Source organism: Pan troglodytes, chromosome 12, assembly GCF_028858775.2.
Source record: "Pan troglodytes isolate AG18354 chromosome 12, NHGRI_mPanTro3-v2.0_pri, whole genome shotgun sequence".
In the NCBI taxonomy this organism is placed as follows: domain Eukaryota; kingdom Metazoa; phylum Chordata; class Mammalia; order Primates; family Hominidae; genus Pan; species Pan troglodytes.
In genome coordinates this window covers 51,092,625-51,113,911 of record NC_072410.2, presented here as the reverse complement: position 1 = coordinate 51,113,911, position 21,287 = coordinate 51,092,625, and the positions used below count along the sequence as shown (strand labels likewise).

At 40.6% G+C, this 21,287-nt stretch overlaps 1 protein-coding gene across 26 annotated transcripts in view; it reads left to right on the top strand.

Annotated features, from left to right (window-relative positions):
* The window catches only part of DYSF (dysferlin), a 233,977-nt gene that overhangs the window by 180,213 nt on the left and 32,477 nt on the right, over positions 1 to 21,287 (top strand). For all 26 annotated transcript variants that reach the window (XM_016948754.4, XM_016948752.4, XM_016948753.4 and 23 more), the window contains one exon: positions 10,931 to 11,029. In XM_016948754.4, the coding sequence (XP_016804243.1) occupies positions 10,931 to 11,029 (99 nt within the window). The remainder of the gene's footprint in view (positions 1 to 10,930; positions 11,030 to 21,287) is intronic.

The following is a 21,287-nucleotide window of genomic DNA, read 5'->3' as shown; positions in this document are numbered from 1 at the left end:
GTGGGATCATGGTGCCCTCAGAGAATCCAGTCATGGGCCCCCAAGGATCTATCTTAGGCTCCTGAATTGAGAAAGCACCAGCAACCTCGGGTTCCCCACAGCTCCCCGACACTCTGTGAGTCCCCCATCTGGAGCAGGCCAATAGTCAAGTGATCGGGTCCCCTTGCCATCTGTTTGACTTTACTGGATGTCAGGCCCATGTAGTCTCTGGACCTTTGGAAGCAATTCAGCATTTTGGTTAAAGGTCTTTACTTCTTTTCCACCTCTGCTGATCCAGAAATCAGAGTAGGTGGAGTAATGATCCCCTCCACAGATGAGGAGGCTGGACTGCAGGGAGTGTCAACAAGAGGTTGAAAGCCCAGTGTTCCACTTGTAGAAATAATTAAGTGACTTTTGTTATGAGTGTGTGGAGTTCTGCTGAATCAGCGCGGTGGCTGGCTGTGGGCATATGTCTTTGTGGCTTTGGGGGGCATAAGTGATTTGGTATACACAGGGTGGAGTAGTTTTGAAGTCGGAGTATTTGCATGTCTGGGGGTTTGTCTGGTCTACATGTAGGCATGAGTAATTTTATGTTACTTATGTGTTTATTCATGTGTGCATGAGTAAATAGTCCATTTCCTAAATCTCAGGACATGAAAGAATTAGAGGAACCTTTGTACCGTGATTCCAGTAATACAGATGTAGAGCTATGGGGTAGCAGTACCGGAGATCAAACTGATGACACTGGCAATATCAACAAGAACATTAATCATGGTAAACTTTACAGGTTACAGCATATCTTTGTAGATATCTACTCTGAGCCTTACAGTAACCCCAGTGTTGGGTTGTTATGTTACTATCTTGATGATGATGATTTGTACTAAGAGGGAAAATACTTTCAGCACAGTCTAGGATGTCTATCTCTGGGTTGACATAGGCATGAAGGGCTACTTAAAATTATAAATAATAGACCACATTTTTTTTTAAGAGTTGGGCATATCGTTCTGCATAGTGACCCAAGGTTTAACGTTATAACCTTGGTGACAAATGGATTTGACCAGAAATTTTTCTCTTTGATCCAACTGGTCATCCTGGGGAGAGAAAACAAGTTCTGTACCTGCCCCCTGTCTCCTGCTTCCTGACTTCACAGAAAGGAATTATTATTGCCAGTTTTTCCACCCATATTCATGAAATGTGTTAGGTCTACTGAATGATGATGGGAGATTAAATATTTGGAACGTATCATACTGATTTGGGTCTTCAGGGGGATTAAGGTGCTCATTAGACTGGATCAAGCCTGGAGAAATAGATCTCCGCTATTTTCTCTGGCTGCCCAGGAACTGCATATTGGCTATTAGCTGAAACTGGAGAGGCTTCCAGTCCATGCCTTGGTCAGACTTACTGGGTTGGCTGACTGCACAATGAGGGGCCTTGAACCTTGAGCATGGGGGAGTGGTGTTTTAATGGCCAGACTTCTTGTTAAAGCCTAAGGTGACACTTCAAATATCAAACCTTTTGTGTTTCTTTTTCCTCCTTGCCATGTTCCAAAACTGGATGCTTAGCTATTGCAAAATGAGGTAAAAAACACATTTGGAATGAGAAAACATACCACCATTTCCCTTTTGGAGCTTTGGAATATGGGATTCCATTAACATCAGAGGGTTAGTTGGCTTTGGCACCTCTGAGTTCAGACATGGAATAGCTGTCCTGTTTTTTGTGGGGCTCTTTCTTATGGGTGTGCTAACTTATTCCTGGACTTCCTGGGGAAGAGAAGGGAGAAGTGGGCTTGAAATAAGTCCATCAGAAGCCAGATGAGTGAAATAGCAGAAATGACATTTTCAAGTCACATCTGTGAGTGTGTTAAAAATATAACTTTATTTTTCTGTAAATCAACTTAATCTCTCCTGTGAGCCCACATTTTTCCTGATGGCAGAAAAACCCCGGTAATCGTCAACATTTTAGGTTTAAACTTAGGCCGTCTGGGCTTTCTATTTTCCTCCTTAACCCTGGGAGGCAGCTCAGTTCTGGGTTGGGCTTCCATAATGTCATGACCTCCACAGGGAGGAAGTCCTGGTCACCAGTATGTGTGTACTCTGACATTTAGAGACCCACTGATTTCTGGGCACACAGGCCATACTGCATCTTCTCATTTCAGCCCCCAAATCCTTCTAGTTTTCCTGGCTCTTTCTCTCTCCACTAACTTTCAAGCCCTACAGGGAGTGGGGCACCATTAAGCAGCTCTCCCATGACACTCTGGGGTCTGTGGGAAATTCCAAGGGCTTAGGCTCTGTCTCCCATGACACCCACGCAGCCATCTCCAATCAACTGCCCCACAGCCAATTCCTCTGGCAACTTCCGGGTGGCTGCTGCTGCCTGGACCCCCAAAGTTATAGAGGGGTCTGTTCCGTGTACACTTTGGAGCTGACCTGGAGGCAGGGTGTGCGGTGCCTTATCAGAAACCATCACAAGTCTCTAGTTCTCGCTTCCTTTCTCCTTCTACACTTTCATTTCTTTCGCCTATGATGGGGAAAAACTGGCTGGACAAAACATTCTTTTAAACCTATTATTTTAATGGCACATGATCAGCCTTTGTAAACTTAAAAGCCAAGGATCACCCCCTCTTTCCCCACATTCTGCTGTTTAGGCATTCCTGTATCCATCAAATATTGACAGAACTGCAATTATGTCTTTCAGGCAATGTTCTAAGCGTTGAGGTTATGAGTGTTACAAAAGATAAAGGGGGCTGGGTGCGGTGGCTCACGCCTGCAATCCCAGCACTTTGGGAGGCAGAGGCGGGTGGATCATGTGAGGCCAGGAGTTTGAAACCAGCCTGGCCAACATGGTGAAACCCCATCTCTACTAAAAATAACAAAAATTAGCTGGGCGTGGTGGCCCACACCTGTAATCCCAGCTACTTGGGAGGCTGAGGCAGGAGAATTGCTTGAACCTGGGAGGCAGAGCTTGCAGTCAGCCGAGATAGTGCCACTGCACTCCAGCCTGGGCGACAGAGCAAGACTCTGTCTCAAAAAAAAAAAAAAAAAAAAAAGAAAGAAAAAAGAAAAAGAAAAAAGATGAAGGGCTCTGCCTTCATGGAGAAGGAGATACAATAAACAATATTAATACCCACGTAAAATCTATGGGATATCAGATGGAGATAATCACTGTGGAGAAAAAGCGACAAAGAGGGAATAGGAATTCTTGAGACGGGATTGTGATTTACAATATGGGAAATAATGAGGGTGAGACTGAGGCTGCACTGGAATCAAGACAAGAAGGAAATGAGGAAGTGGCTTAGGGATCTATCAGGGGGAATAGTGTTCCTGCCAGGGGAAGGACATGAGGGTGCTGGAAGTGTTCAGGACCAGGAAGGCTTGTTGGCTGCAACAGCATGGGTGAGGAAGAAAGTTGAAGGACGCGAGGTCAGGGAGGTGTGAGGGCTCGATCACAAGAGACTTTAGACGTTATTACAAGGGCTTTAGTTTTATTCTGAGTGAGCTGACAAATCACTGGAGGGATTTGCACAGAGGGTGACAAGATCCGATGTACATGGCTGTTGGGTTGAGCACGGATTTAGGGAGCAGGACGGCAAAGGTGAAGGTGGGGAGGCCAGTTAGGAAACTGCTGCAATCATCCCACATGGCATGATGGGGCTGGACTGGGGCGGTAGTGACAGAGTGGTCTGGTTCTGAGTATACACTGGAGGTAGTGCCAGCATGAGTGACTGATGGATTGAGTGCAGGTCGTGAGGAACAGGAGTCAAAGGTGAGTGCAGGGATTTCGGCTTGAGCATCTGGAAGGAGAGAGTTGCCATTTGTTCATATGAGGAAGGATGTGGGAGGAGCAGACTGGGCAGGGATGTTCAGAGATAGGAATCTGGACTTACCTTTGCAAAGCCTATCAGATGTCCAGTGGGAGATGTCACATGGGCAGCTGGAGTCCAGGGAAGGCACCCAGGCTGGACAGAGCTCAAGGTGGGACTCATCAATGTATGTGCTATTTAAAGAGCTAAGACCCAGGGAGAACCCAAGGGAGTGAGAGTGGATAGAGAGGACGGGCTCAAGCACTGAGCCCTGAGGCACTCAGATGGCCAAAGCGTGGGTGACAAGAAGGAGGCAGCAAAGAAGACTGAGCAGGTGTGGCCGCTGAGGTGGGAGGACAGCACTGTGGTGCTCTGGACAGTGGAGCTCTGCAAGGCGAGGGGAGATGCTTCAGGGACAGAGGAGTGACCACTTCTGCCAAATACTGCTCCTGGATTGATTATTGAGGCCTGAGTCATTGGTGACCTTGACAAGAATGTTTTGAGGGAGGACAGAGAATGGAAAGATAAAAATTAGAGACAATAAGTGTGGACAACTCTTTCTAGAAGTTTTTCTGTAAAGGGACGAAGGTAATGAGGTGGAAGCCCAAAGGGAACGTGTGGGCAGAGAGAGAGACGTATTCTGTGAATAGTGGGGCACTGGTGCCTATGTGTGAAGGCTAACTGGAATGACCCAGAGGGGAGGGATGTTGGTGACACAGGAGAGGGTGGGGAGAGTCACGGAGTGATGGCCTTGAATGGACCAGAGGGGATGAGCCCCAGGCGTGAGGGCAGAGGTTGGCCTTGGGCTCGGGTGCAAGCCGAGCACCCATAGGAGCAGAAGGGAAGGTAGCACGTGGCATGGGTGCTTGTGGGGGCTTGGGGAAGTTTCTTCTGGTTGCTTCTGCTTTTAGGAGAAAGGAAGCAGGGACATGGGCTGAGCATGAGGCCAGGGAGGAGGTGCTAGAGGGCTGGGGAGAGGGCCAGTGTGGCAGGTGGTATCAGGAGAAGGGGCGAGTAAAGGGCCAGGGAAGTGAGATGAGGTGCCGGGCGGCACTGGGGCTCCTTGAAGCTGTGCCAGGAACTTGGTGTGAGACCCAGCAGCTGGTTTCATGGTTTCCTTCAGCCACATTTGGTTGTGGGGGGCTGATGTGAAGTGGAGAAGAGCTGGATTTAACCCCAGGTGGCATTGGCCAGAAGTACAATGGAACAAGAGAGGTGGAAGGAGTTTAGGAGAAGGAAAGGGCAAGGGGGTAAACAAAGCATTGTAGGACCAAGAAAATATTAGTTAATATGTAAATCATGATTCTGCCACATGCCTAATTGCTGTTAAAGGTGCAGGCCATTGATTAGAAGAGGGTTTACCTGTGGGATGCAGGACGAAAATGGGGGCAAAAGTCACTGAGCAGCCGGCCAGCTGGTGTGGCCGGGAGGAAGGTCATAGGCCATTCGTCTCAGCAGCTGTGAGTCTGCTGGTGAACAGCAGCTGCCAGACATCACCTGGAACTTTGAAGGAAGAGGGAATTGCAGCCAAGAGGGGAACTTGGGGAAAACAGTGTGGTAAGATTTAGGTCCTGTTGGTGGTAAATAGCTTGTTCTATTAAAAAAAAAAAATTGAACTCTTATTTCCTTAGAAAGAAACACTTGAGATTCCTGCTTTTATTCTTTTGTTTGATGTTATATGGTTGTATTTGATCATTTGTTCTTTTTAATTTTAGCAACTTTATTGAGATAATCCATGTGAATACAGGTTCTTATTTAAAGTGTACAGTTTAATGGTTTGTAGTATATTAACAGAGTTGTGCAACCATGACCGGAATCCATTTTAGAATATCCTCATCACTGCCAAAAAAAAAAAAAAAAGTACTGAAAAGCATTTATTCCTCACAATACTGTCAAATTTATGCTATTATTTTTCCATTACAGATTAGATAAATGGAGTCCTAAAGAGGTTAAGTAGTGAGCAGTCTCTCCCAACCCCTCCCAGCCCCTGGCAACCACTAAATATTTTTTGTTTCTATATATTTGCCTATTCTGGAGCTTCATATAAATGAAATCCTACAATATGTGGTCTTTTGTGATTAAATTCTTTCACTTAGCATAAGGTTTTCTAGGTTCATCTATGTCATAACATGTATCAGTTCTTCATTCCCTTTTTATTACCAAATAATGTGCCAGTGTAAGGATATATCGCATTTTCTTTATCCACGCATCAGTTGATTCTTATTTGAGTCTTTCCACCCTTTAGCTGTTATGAATAATGCTGCTTTGAACATTCATGTACAAGTTTTTGTGTAGACATAAGTTTTCATTTCTCTTGGATATATACCTAGGAATGGAATTGCTAGGCCATATGGTAACTCTAACATTTAATGTTTTGAGGAACTGCCAAACTGTTTTTCAAAGTGCTGCAACATTTTACATCCTCACCAGCAGTGTACAAGGGTTCCAATTTCTCTATGTCTTCACCAACACTTATTATCTGACTTTATGATGATAGCCATTCTAGCAGGTGTGAAGTGGTTTCTCATTGAGGTATTGATTTGCATTTCTGTGATGTCTAATGATGTGGAGCATCTTTCCATGTGCTATTGGCCATTTGTATATCTTCTCTGGGGAATGGCAACTTAAATACACCGCCCATTTTAAAATTGGATGATTTGTCTTTTTATTATTGAGTTGTGAGTTCTCTATATATTCTGGATACAAATCCCTTATCAAATATATGATTTGCAAATATTTTCTCCCATTCTGTGAGTTGTCGTTTCACTTTATTGGTAGTGTATTTTGAAGCATCTTGCTGTTGTTCTTTATTTAAAAATTTTTAATTTTTAAAGCTATGCAAGGAATACTTGCATACAATGAAAAATTAGAAATTTTTGAGTTATACACAAAAAGGAATAAAACATGTACAATTTTACCATTCGGAGTGCCACTATGAACTTCTGGGGTTTAGTCCTTTTGTTAAAATGAGATCACATTATTTTTTAACCCTTTATAAATCTCATCAGTTGTGAGTAACTTTTCATGTCAGTAAATATATTTTTCCAGCATCACTTTTTAGGTTGTGTAATGTTTAATCATATGGAGGTACCGTTCAGTTCCAAGCAGTTCAGGTCCAAACAGTTCCTTATTGTTGGACACTTAAGTTGCTTCCAATTTTTCACTTTTAAATGAAGTAAAATCTTTATGCATATCCATGATTGCTTTCTTTGGGTAGAATTCTGGAATAAGATTGCTGTGTCAAAGTGCATGTTCTTTTAGGCTATGGAAACGTGCAGCCAGTTTGCCTTCTGGAATGATTGTGGCCATCCGTGCCCCACCAGCAGTTTGTAGGAGATTAGCTCTTGGCCAAGAAGCTAACCAGGTGCATGCAACAACAGCAATATTACTATTATCAGTAAGAGCAATAAACACTTACGTTGCATTTATGTGTAGGCACAGTTCTGAGCACTCTCTCTGTATTGACTCATTGATTCCTCACAATAACTGTCAAATTGATACTATTATTTTTCCATGACAGATAATTGAGTCCAAGAGAGGTTAAGTAGTGACCCAATGTCACACCACTGAGCGTGGCAGGATTTGAACACTGGCAGTCTAGCTTCTGGGTCCTGGCTCTCACCCACCCTGCTTTACTGCTTCTTTATGTCTATATCACATGAAAATTATTGGCAGAGGCACCTATATGTGCAAGAGCCCAGAAGGGAGAAAGCCTGATACTGTCAAACACAATGCTGACTATTGCTTTAAAATATTCTTTATAATGCTAAGAAAGCTTCCTTTTATTTTTAATTTACTGAGAGGTTCATTTGAGAATAAATGAAAAATTCTAACCTCTTAAACATCCATTTTTTGTTTTTGTTTTGCATATTATAAACTAGGGGCTGGCAAATTTTTTTAAAAGGGTCAGATAGTAAGTATTTTAGGCTTGGGGGACATAAGGTCTTTGTTGCAAAGACTCAACTCTGCAATTGTAGCTGAAAGCTGCTACAAAATATATTGATATTTAAATTACAAAACTAGGTGGCTGGCCAGTAGGCCATAGTTTTCAAATCTCTGCTATAGATGATCCTGTGGGTTTCCTCTCCTGACTCACTGATGCTGAGCCACTCTTGTATTCTGGAATAACCCAGCTTGACCACGCCAGATTGACTGCTGCCATCTGTTCGTTAGTGTTTTATTTAGGATCTTTATGTCTCTCTTCAGAAATGAGATTAATCCGTGTGTGTGTGTGTGTTTGTGTTGCTTCGTCAAGCTTTGCTTCATAAAACGAATGTAAAAACTTTCGTCTTTTTCTATGCTGTGGAACACAGAATGATTTATTCTTTGAAACACTCATAGAATTTTCCCCCAAAGAAATGATCTTGGCCTCCTGTCTTTTTTTGGAAGTAGTTCATTGAGATCTTTTCCACTTTCTTTTAAGGTTATTGATCTCTTCATGTTTTCTACTACTTTTGAATCAATTTTGGCAATTTATATTTTCCTAGAAAATCATTCACTTCATCTACATTTTCTAAGATTCTGTCATTGGTTTCAGCCTCATAAACCTATTGATATTTTCATTGTCTGCTATAATATCTTTTTATTTGATTTTTCTCATTCCTAATAGTATATCTACTTTTAAAAGCTAGATTTGATAAATGTTTATCTATTTTAATGGTCTTTTGAAATCTTGCTCTGGGGTTTAATTATCAATTATAATATTCTCCTTTCTAATATATTCATTTCTATTTACAATTTTCTTTGGTCTTTCTGCCCTTTCTAATTTCTTGAATTATCAGGTAATTTATTTTCATTCCTTTTGTATAAAAGTGAAAACACTTAAGATAAATTTTTTTTTTTGAAGACAGGCTTAGCTACAACTCGTACGTTTTGGGACATATATCTCCTATTGTTGGTATTTCCTAAGTATCCGAGGTTTTAGTTTTGGTTTTCTCTTTGACCCAGGAGGGCTTTAAGCATATGCCTTTAAATTTCCAAAAGGTTAGTATTTTATTTAAAATTTCTCATTTTTCTAGTTTTATTGCAGTATGGTCAGAAAATGTGACTGATAGTGGTTTTATTTCTGGGACTTTACTGAGATTTGCTCTGTGGCTTTTTAATTTTTTTCTAAGTGCTCCAAAGATGCTGGAGAAGAAGGTATATCTTCTGTTTTTAGTGTAAATAATGTTTGTCTATTTAGTTGTCACTGTTAATGGTATTATTCAGACTATCTGTCTCTAATTCCTTTGGAAATTTACTTGGTTATTCAGGATTGAGGGAAGTGTGATACCTTCCCCACAATTCTTGTTCCTGTCTTTTCTTTGTACAGAACTCACTGGTTGGTTGTCTGTCTGTGCCTGACTCTGAGCCTGAGTTATAAACTCAAACCTTTAAGTATTTGGGCTGGGAAAGAAAAATAAAGATTTAGGGGAACTCAACAGCTAAATTGGATTCCATTCTAACCATTTCTACCTAAGTGTCCATGTTTGCCTGTGTGCCAGTATGTGCAGTTGTGTGTTTCTGTGGGGGCATATGTGTGTTTTAGCATACACATCTCCTTTGGACGTGACTGTGTAAGTCTGTTCTTCTGCGTGTGGGTCATCCTGTGAGTTTGATATGTATGTCTGTATATGTGTGTCACCCATAGCATCTTTTTCTTTAAATTGAACTTTAAACATCAAGGCTTGGGTCTGCCTTGCTCTAAGCTGGCTTTTTCTAGAGTGGTTACAAGTCAGAAAGCTCTGCCATGCTGTACGCTACCCCACCTGACCTTGTTTCCTCTCTCCTGGCTGCAGAAGACCCTCCGGGTAAGTGGGTCTGGTAGGGCCTGGCTGCAGATTCAGCCTCACTCTGGTACACGTTCCCTGTGTGGTGTGTCTGGAGACCACCTGGCCACACAAGGTGTGTTAGGACCACACTTCCAGGACGGGTGGAGACTCGAGAACCTCATCCTACCGTCTCCCCAGGATGCCTGTTCAGGAACCCTTGGCTGGGCACCAGCTTGTGTTTGCCTTTAGTAAGCTGGAGCTCAGAGCACTTGGCTTTAGTTTGAAGGGGCCACCAGCATTTTCAGAAACACTGTGATAGATGTTCAGTTCCTGGTGGAGAATTAGAGCAGGCTCCTGGGAGATCTTCTAGCCTACCTTCTCATACAGAGGAGGAAAGCGAGTTCCAGAATGAGCTCCTGACGCCGTGTCCTTGGCCCTTCCCACTAAACCAGATAAGCTCTAATGGTACAGATGGGCTCAGACTGAGTGATGGGACCTTGGTGGGCTTTTGGGGTGAACTGACCATCCCACCTTCAGGGAGCTTGGTGACCCTCTAGGTGATAGGACACCCCACCCGCCGAGACAGGACACAGCTGAAGGAATATTCTAGACACCAGAGCTAAGAGGGCCTGCAGACACACCATGTACAGGAGGAGTTAAATGGTGGGGAGGTCAGGATTTGCCACAACAGGCCTGTCCATGTTTTCCTGCAAATAGGAGTGACTGGAGGAAGGATGCGGATGTCACACAGAAAATTTGTGCTGTCACATACTTCCTTTCTTCTCACCTAATACCTCACATTTAGCAGTGTCTTTTGAATAAAGGCACTTAGTATTAGTTGATTTTCAGGGACTCTGCCTTGATTTGACCTTGGGGAGGTTAAGTGCTGATTTCCAATGCTTCCTTTATTGCCTGGGTAGGGAGGCGGATGGGCAGAATAGATAAAACTCTTTTGGGTCTGAATTTTCCTGGATCTACTGCATTTTGTTCATAAATAATACATTATTGACATTTTCCCCTAAGAGCTACCCTATGTACCCTCTGATTTTGGTCTCAGTGTGTTGTGTCCCTGGGATGCAGGAACTACGAAGATGCTTATGCCCACTTCACAGAAAGGAAAAGGGAGGCTGGGGAGTTTGACAGAAACACACATGCTTGGGGAGCAGAGCCAGGGCTAGAGCCTCCGCCTCTCAACACCAACCAAATGCTGAAACCTCTTCTTCAGTCTGCCGTCTTTGCCCCAGGAGAGGCGGAGGTTTCCTCTCTCTGCTCCCCCAAATCACCCTTAGGAAAGCCTTGTGGTCCAGAGCGGCCCAGCAGCGGAGGGAGGGTTTCCAACTCTGAAGGATGCTGCTTGGCGAGTCCTGTTTCTGAAATGGTCTCTTTCTTTCTACCCACTCAGGAGGAAGAGTTCATCGATTGGTGGAGCAAATTCTTTGCCTCCATAGGGGAGAGGGAAAAGTGCGGCTCCTACTTGGAGAAGGATTTTGACACCCTGAAGGTAAGGCCTCCCTTCAGTCTGACAGTCGGTGTGTGTGTGCGCGTGCTGGGCAGTGGGAGACACAACAGAAAGAGAGCTCATGCAGTAGATGTATTTGCATTTGTCTCCTCATTCGGTGTCTGAGGGTGATGAATGCTGCTAGACCAGCTGGGTGAGAAAGCCACCCACCGATTTACAGCCCGAAGCAAGTGTGGGCTGGGATAACCAAGACAGTATTCCCGGGAGAATGCTGAAGAATATGGAAGTGTTTAGAGGTGAAATGATCCGTGTTAACGTGCCCCAGCCCCCTACCCCTTCCCAAGATCAGGGTGGCCCCCTCACCGATTTTCAAAATAGTCAACATTATTAATATTGCATGACATTGAAAACAGTTAAAGCTTGGAGATGGGTACGCAGGGATTTGTTGTCCTATTCCATGTTTTTCAGTGTTAGTTGAACTTTTCTATAATAGAAAATTTGTGTTAAAATAAAAAGAGAGTCGGTTTGAGAATGTACTCCTGACCCCTAACTCCTACAATTGGGCCAGAAAATTACCTACAAATCTGAAAATATGGGAAACCCTGTTTCTGTGGAAAAAAACAGCAATGAGTCAGCCAAATTGTGGTATTTTGAGGAAATTATACAAATATAATTATGCTTTGAAAAAGTAGACTACTTTTAAAGAAGATAATCAGAGGTGACTCAGAAATTACTCCTTAAAGGAGTTTCATGGTCTCCTGGCTAGGGTTGCCAGTTAAAATTCAGGATGCCCAGTCACATTTGAATTTCAGATGAACAATGAATAGTTTTTTAATATCAGCATGCTTCAAATATTGCACGGGGCATATTTCTTTAAAAATTATTGGTTATGAAACAGGAAAAGTTCCCTTATCCCCCTCGCAGGGTGTGCAGTGGGGGTGTGGCTGGCTTGTTCAGTGCCCTGCTGCTCACACCTCTAGGGGAACATGCAGATGGGCAGGTTGTGGGGCTCCAACCCCACAGCAGTGTCCAGAGGTGAATGTTTACAGCTGAAGCCCCAGTGGATGTGTGTTACAGAGGGCTATTTCAGCTTAGCCATCCGTAGGCGGCTTGTGTTAGCTCAATTAGACCCCTGCCTTATCACAAGCACAGAGGGCTTTCTGTATCCTGGGGTTTCTTGCCTTGGTGTACTGAAAGAATTGGATCACACGTGGGCTTGGAGATTGAGTGCAAGTTTTTACTGGGTGGAAGTAGCTCTCAGCAGATTGGGGAGCCAGAAGGGAGATGGAATGGGAAGGTGGTTTTCCCCTGGAGTCGTGCTGCTCAGTGGCCTGGACTCTCCTCCCACCACCAGGACCAAACTCCACGTTGTTCCGCTGGTCAATGGCCTGCTGGCCTGCTGAGGCCTGTTGGTGTGCTCCTACGCCGGTGGGTCCTTCTCGACATCCCGCCGCTTGTGTGTTCCTCTGCTTGTGTGTTCCTCTCGATGTCCAGCAACTTGTGTTTCTGCCCGCTAGGGTCTTGGGGGTTTTTATAGGCACAGAATGGGGGTGTGGCAGGCCAGGATGGTCTTGGGAAATGCAGCATTTGGGCAAGAAAACAGAAATGCCTGTCCTCCCTAGGCCTGTGGGCACAGGCCCGGGGGATGAAGCCCTCGCCAGGGACCCCGTCCTCCTCTACCCAGCACTTCCCTGACCCCGTTCTGTATCAGTTATTTATTTGAAATTCAGATTTAACTGGGAATTGTGTATTTTCACTTACTAAATCTGGCAACACTACTTCTGGATTATAAATGGGGGAGACTCTGTACCCCGCAATTACCTCCCAGGCTTGGAGAGGAGAAAATGAGAGGTGGGCACAGGCTGTTAGACACATAGGAAAGGCCCCAAGAGCCCTTTGAAGGGGACTGGATGAGAGAGAGTTGAAGCTTGTCAGGGTAGCAGGTGGCCTGGGCTTTCAGGTGATTCTTTTGGCGCAGAGTCTCTGCTAGCCACTCTGGAGGGCAGTTTCACCAGTCAGCAAAAGTTGTCTCTGCTCTATGGGCCTGCCTGGTGAATTGTGCCTGGAGACCTGGCTGCTCAGAGATGAGGCACAGGCAGCAGCAGCTGCGATCCTGAGGCAGCAAGTTCCTCCTCGACTTGGTAGTTGGGTGTGTGAGGTTGGGCAAAGAGACAGAACTATTTGTGTACCAGGAAGAAGGTCTGACACATTAGGTCTGGCATGTGGTCCTGTGGCCTTGCCAAAAAGTCAGACAACCCAAGCAAGAATGAGGACTCCTGCCAGGGTGGCCCATGGCCCTGGCCCCTCGCTGCTCCCTCAGGTGCGGATGCTGAATTGGCACCCAGCCCTCCTGCTTGACCTCTGGAGGAGGTCTCTGACAGCATCCAAGTGAAAATAGTCTGTCCAAAGCAAAATGCATTCAAACTATTTCTGGGGGGAACACTAGACCTGGAAGGAACGCTGGTTCTTTAAAGATAAGTAAATGGAAGAAAACCACCATCACCAACGTGGTTCTTTGAAAAATAGCCTGCCACATTATGGAGAGAGTGGAGCACACAGTGGGTACAGGAAAACAGATTTTAGAAATCACTAGCATAGGGGGACAAAACAACTCCTAATCTAAATAGAAAAATAAAGGAATAAAAGACACAACAAGAAAGCATTAAAAACAGAAACCACAGAAAATGCATAGTAAAAAAAGAACAAAACATCTTAATGTTCCTAATGAATAAAAATGGACTAAACTTCCCCATTAAGTGACAAGGACTCTTAGACTATATCAAAAGTCAAAATTCATTGTACTGTCTTTAAAAGACACATCTAAAACAATACAACTTAGAATGGCTAAAAAATAAAGATTTTGGAAAACAATATTTTAGCAAACAAGGTAAGTGTAAACCAAAGGAAAACAGAATTTAAAGTGAAGAGCAAAGGAAACAAAATAGAGAGTTTTATATAAATAAAAGATGTATATTTCAATGAAAAGACTCTCAAATATTTATGCATAGAATAGTAAAGCTTAGAAATACTTAAAGCAAAAATGGATAAGAATGTATAAACTAATATCTCACACTTGATAAAAGCACAAAATGACAGAAATTAAAGTTGCAGTGGGGATTTCATTACACCATTCTCCTTAACTATCAAGCAGACAACAAATACATAAGAAGATAAAAGATCTGAATAACAAGGTAAATGTTTTTTAAGCTACATGAAATTAAAGTTATAGCTTTAAAATAGAGAATAAAAATAATAAAAAATGGAGAATACATTTTTTCCTGATGCTCAGCGAATACTTACAAAATTTGATCACATATTAGTTTTGTAGTAAGTTACCAAAAGCAGAAATCATACAAGACAGATTATAATGCAATAAAATGAGAAATTAATAACAAAAGTTTAAACAAAAAGTTCAACCGCTTAGAAATTTAAAAAATATTTTATTGGGACTTCCAGTATGAACATGGCTGCATAAGTCAGCATTTTTCCCCTTTTCTCTTGGAAATCATTCAAACCCACAAAATCCATTTTCAGAAAAGTTGGAAACAAATAGAAGCCACAGACTTCAAAATATATGTAAGGGCTGCTCAAAGACAACTGAAATTGGTTAGAGGCCACTCAGCAGTAAGTGAAGAGAAGATACATGCAGAATGTTGAAAGATCAGAGTGGTAGCAGATCTCAGAAAGCCTAGCAAAAATATACTTTCTAATGGAAGAATGTTGATAATTATTTAGGACAGATAATGGTTACATGGGGGTTTATTATCTATTCTCTTTACTTTTGTGTGTGTTTGAAAATTTTCATAATAGTTTCAAAATACAGTTCCTGAAAGTGAGGTTTCACCATGAAATATAAATGTTACATCCTTTGTTTACAACCGTGGATATGGAAACTTTGGAGACAGATTGAAGCTCATGACAGAAGCCTCTTAGACCTGATTTGATTCAGAGAAGCAGAGGTGGAGCTACACAAGAATTACACAAACGAGCCATATTTGCAGGAAGCAGTCTGCCTCTGTGGTGGGAACAAAATTCAGCTCATTTAGTGAGAAATAATTTTTTAAAACGGTGTAGCCTGAATTCAAAAATCCTGCAAAAAAGAAAAGAAAATCAAAATGAAAACTTATCAATAGAAGAGGACATATACCTACTTGAAAAATTTTGCCAAGGAGCAGATGAGATGAAATGCTTTGCTATGAACTTTTTAGAAATGGGGCAGTCAGAATGCAAAGCAAAAATGAAAGTAGTCAAGGGCTGATAAAATGAGTGATAAACTATGGGCTGGCAGGACTCAGGAAAGAGATGAAAACGTGAAGTTGGAAGGAGCACAGGGCAGAAGGGCCACATGGAAAACACAACCAAGGGCACAGAGGACAGAAACTATAAAAGTAAGCAAACGAAAATGGAAATAATGAAAAAGTTATAAAGGAACAAAGAGAAAATGACAGATATAGACGTCAGGGAAAGGAAACCTAACATTTGCATAATTGGAGTCTCCAAGGAAGACAACCAAAATAGTAAAAAAATTACAGAAAAAAACCATAATGGTTTAATAAAACCTTACTGAAATGAAAGAATAGTTGAACATACATATTGAAAAAGTTCATGGTGTGTCAGGAAAAACTGACAAAGATTGGTCAATCTGAGACATATTCTAATATAATTACTGTACTTTAGAGATAAAGAAATAATTCTTTGGGTAGTCATACCTCCTCCCCACCTCTTGAAAAGAAAAAAGCAATATTAAGTCATTTAAAATAGGAACTAAATCAAGATGGCTTCCATTTTTTCGTAACAGCATTCCATATCCAAAGACAATAACACACTGATATAAGATCATCAAAGAAAGACAGGGTGACCTGAGGATTATGTGTTCAGCCAAGCTCCCCTCCAAGCATAAAGGCTACAGATAACCATTTGTACATATTCAGGAACTGGAGTAATGTGATTCCAATGAGCCTGTCTTGAAGGAACTCCTAGGGGATTAACTTCAGCTAACCTGGGAAGTTATCTGGAGAAACCACAACAGAAGGACTGGTTGTAGTTCGAGGCTGTAGTCAGCTATGATTGCACCACTGCACTCTAGCCTGGATAATAGAGCAAGACTTTGTCTCAAAAAAAAAAAAAAAAAAAAAAAAAGTGAATATGGTCATATTTTACCTTAGAATCAAAATGAAAACAAATGGAAGGGTTAAGGTAATAGGTAAGAATGTAAATATCATATATGCTGAAAATGTAGAGATGGTAAAACTGACAAAAATTAGGTGGAGAAGGACAAAAGAGTATGGAATATAGAGTAAGGACAATGATTGACCTATGATAAAATAAATACAGTGGACAGATATTATTTGAAATTGGCAAGTCACATAATAAGCATAGAAGCAAGATACAAGCAAACAGTACAAAGGTAAATGTTAAGGAAGATATTGTTGTCTAAAACTGGGTGATAGGGAGAAGGAGGGAGATAAAATTGGATTATTTTATTATTGCTACAGTAGGGACCCCATAAATACTATGCCTAAAGACATAGAGGACTAAGTATTATCAGAATATATAAATGTATATAAATACTAGAACAGAAGCTGAGATCATTCCAGCTATCAGAACTGTCACATGCACCACTCCCATCCGCCCCACACACAGAAAGTGGACCGTGCAAAGATTAAAAAAAAAGAACGTATGAAATGAGGAAATGTGATATAAATACATTACATGACTATATAATTAAACAAGTAAAACCAAGACCAAACATATCTGTCTTGTCAATACATGTTACATCAGTCACTTACTAATTACAAAATTTAAATCAGATCTCAGAGCAAAATCTAACTCTCAAATGAAAAGATTGATAAAGTTTGAAAATAAGATTAAGAAAATGTGTGCCAGGCAAATGCAAATGAAATGACAGCAGAAGTCATCATCTTAATATTAGATGAGAGGGTATTCAGGTTCCTAAAATTAAATGAGACAAAGGATGACACTTTATAATGCTAAATGGTACGATTCCAAGATATGACACTTATGAGAATATCTATGTGCTAAATACTACAACATCAATACTTACAAAACACAACTTACAGGAGATATGAGAAGCAATGGAAACACACTGGTTGGTAGGGGGAGATTTAATTCCCTTCTCTCAGTTCATGTCAGATCAAGGAGACAAAAATGTCAGAGGAGGCCAAGTGTGGTGGCTCAAGCCTGTAATCTCAGCACTTTGGGAGGCCGAAGCAGGCAGATCACTTGAAGTCAGGAGTTCAAGACCAGCCTGGTCAATACAGCGAAACTCTGTCTCTACAAAAAATACAAAAATTAGTCAGGTGTGGTGGCGTGCACCTGAAATTCTAGCTACTCAGGAGGCTGAGACAGGAGAATCGCTTGAACCTGGGAGGTGGACATTGCAGTGAGCCAAGATGGTGCCACTGCACTCCAGCCTGGGTGACAGAGCAAGATTCCATCTCAAAAATAAATAAATAAAAAAATAAAATAAAAAATAAAAGGTCAGAGGATGTAGAAGGCTTGGCATGATTAGTAACCTGATTTAACCCAGTAGCCTGAAAATAAAGACTACACGTGTGGCACTTTTACTACAATTGACCATGTAACAGGCCATGAAGAAAACTTTAATAAATTTCAGAAAGTGACAATACCAAGAAAACATTTTCTGATTGTAATGCAATAAAATTAGAAATTTGTAACAAGATCAAAAGCCCAAAAGGCCTCTTCTACCTGGAAAATTAAAAAACCTTCTATTTTAACAATTCTTGGGTGAAGGAGAAAATACTAACAGAAATCACAGAACATCTAGGAAACAGTGCTAAAACACTACATATTAGAACTTACTGGTTATAGTTAAAGCAGCGTTCAGAGGAAATTTGTGGCCTTAAGAAATTATGTTAATTACAAAAAAGAAAACTAATTAAGTATCTAACTCTGGGATCAAATAATAAAGATAAAACTGTAATTACAGAATGCCAGGAAAATGAAAATGAAAACATGTATCAAAACAAATGAGGCAATGCCAAGACATTAGTGAGCAGAGGCAATTTCATATGAGTAACTATTTTCATTATCTGGAAAAAGGGAGTAAGTAAAGCTTCAATTCAAGAAGCTAGAATAATGATAATGAAAAGCCCTTAAAACAGCAGGACAAAAAAAGAGAAAGGAAAAGGAAAAGCAGAAAAAATTAGAAGAGAGAAAATTATAGAATTGAATTGAAAAAAATCAAATAATTGGCACTTTGATTGGAATGAATCAACTAAAATAGATAACTCTTCAGCTAGTCTACTTTAGAGAAGTAGAGAAAACCAAGCCAAAATCCGCAATGAAAACAGGGACATAACAGCAGAGATAATTGGGAGTTAGGAATTTTAGAAAAATTCTAAGTATATTTCTATGTTAATAGATTTGAAAATGTCCTTAAAATGAGATAATGTGAAGGAAAAGAGAAACAGAACTGTCTCAAGAAGCAGCAAAAAATATGAAAGAAACAGGAAAATTATCAAAGAATGACCTTCAAAGAGAGAGCTGGAGCCAGGGAATTATAAAGTGAATTTCCTAAATTTTCAAAGAATAAATAATTCCTGTGCTATATGTAGTATTTCACAGCAGAGAAAATATTAAAATGTAGAAAACCTCGATTTTTATAGAGCTAGAATTACCTTACCATCAAAATCTGATAAAGTTCAGCCATATGTATAAATATCATCTATGACATGAATATATATGAAAAATCTTAGAGAAATAATAGCAAATGAAACCTAACTAATATTAAAATAATGTCATGATAACCGAATTTGCTTCATTCCAGGAATATAAAAAGTTCAACATTAGGAAATCATGAACAGTGTTCATCATATCAGTAGGTAACATTAACAAAGATTATTTCAGTTGGTGCTGAAAAGCATTCAATAAAGTTTAATATCTATTGATGATTAATAAGATCAAGTAACATATTGGAAATAGGAGTTTCCTTAATGTTAAAAAGAACATCTCTCAAGCCAACAGCCAACATCCAACTTCATGACTTCAGAAGGTTTCTTTACTGTAGAAATTGAACTTGTATTTCTCAAGAATGTTCCTAAGTGCATTTGTCTGGGGAGAGAGTCCATGGCTTATTGACTGTAGATTACTGAAGCACTCTGTGACTCAATATAGGTTAAGGTACTGAGTGAAACACTAGGGCAGTCCTTTCACAAAGACAAGACAAGACTCACTGTGATCACGTTCATGTTATCACTAACATTGGTCCATATCTTCTAACCATTTCAATGTCAACAAAAAGAAACGGGTCATTCATTTTAGAAAGGAGAAGACAAAATTATCCCTGTGTCTGACTGACTTGCTTACCACCTGAAGAGAACCAACTGAAAAATTAGTAGAACCATCAGGAGAACCCAGTAAGATGGCAGCAACTATTTAGAAAATCTAGTGGAAGAAAGATTCACATTCATAGTACCAACAAAAGAAGCTTCATGAGGAATAAACTCAACAATAAACACTTAGGCTCTGTATGAAGATGCCTATAAATAGTAACAGTCTTGTGTAAGTTAAGAATCAGATCATGTTCCTGTATTAAAATGTTGATACTATAAAGATATCAATTCCCCTGTTGAAAATTAGTTTTAAGTTTAATGCAAGCCTAACAAAAATTCCAAAGAAACATTTTGTTGAGAATGGAACTTAATGTTTTAAAATTTCATCTGGAAGAACATCAGGTAACGAAACAGGTTATGAAGCCACAGTGATTAAAACATGCTATTGGTGAAAAAACGCACAGATCAATAGAGCAGAGAAGAGATCACAAACAAACAAAAGGAGGCGTGAGCATTTGGCGTATGACACAAGTCATGGGAAAGGGAGAAGAAGTTTAAACAATATGATGTTTAGATAATTGCCTAACCATTTAGCAAAAAATAAATTAAATTCTTGCCTCACGCTGGGTACCAAATTGAATTTAGTGTTGAATAATCTTGCTATGAAGACATTGTAAGTATAATTTGAGAGGCAGACACTATAAAGAAAAAGATCTTTAGATGAGATGATCTAGAAATTTCTGGTATGGCTAAAATGCAAATCAAAATCACAATGAGATACCATCTCACACCAGTTAGAATGGCAATCATTAAAAAGTCAGGAAACAACAGGTGCTGGAGAGGATGTGGAGAAATAGGAATACTTTTACACTGTTGGTGGGACTGTAAACTAGATCAACCATTGTGGAAGTCAGTGTGGTGATTCCTTAGGGATCTAGAACTAGAAATACCATTTGACCCAGCCATCCCATTACTGGGTATATACCCAAAGGATTATAAAACATGCTGCTATAAAGACACATGCACACGTATGTTTATTGCGGCACTATTCACAATAGCAAAGACTTGGAACCAACCCAAATGTCCAACAATGATTGACTGGATTAAGAAAATGTGGCACATATACACCATGGAATACTATGCAGCCATAAAAAAGGATGAGTTCATGTCCTTTGTAGGGACATGGATGAAGCTGGAAACCATCATTCTCAGCAAACTATCGCAAGGACAAAAAACCAAACACCGCATGTTCTCACTCATAGGTGGGAATTGAACAATGAGAACACATGGACACAGGAAGGGGAACATCACACTCTGGGGCCTGTTGTGGGGTGGGGGGAGGGGGGAGGGATAGCAATAGGAGATATACCTAATGTTAAATGAAGAGTTAATGGGTGCAGCACACCAACATGGCACATGTATACATATGTAACAGACCTGCACATTGTGCACATGTACCCTAAAACTTAAAGTATAATAAAAAAATAAAATTAAAAAAATAATAATAATAAAAAAATTTCTGATATGGCTAAAAATTATAAATATAAACATAAGATAATCAAATGTAACCATAAATATAACATAAACACAAACATAAACATACCATAAATAAAAATATCATAAATATAACATAAACATAACTGAAAGGCAAGTGACAGACTGGGACAAACATTTGATAGACCAAAGTTTAATATCCTTTATATACCAAGAAGTCTCTCAAATCACCACAGAACAGAAAACAAACACCAACAGATGGAAAATGTACAAATGACAAGGATGAGCAGAAGAAATACAAATGGCTGATAAACCCGTGCAAGTTTCTCTATTATTATTATCTCTATTAAATAAATGCAATTTAAAATTCAGCATACCATCTTCCATCTATCAAATTAACAAAGTTAAAAAAGGGTGAAAGTGTGCAGTGATGGTGAAAGGCTGGGAGTGTGGGCACACTTGGACACTGTAGATAGGAGTATATAAATCCA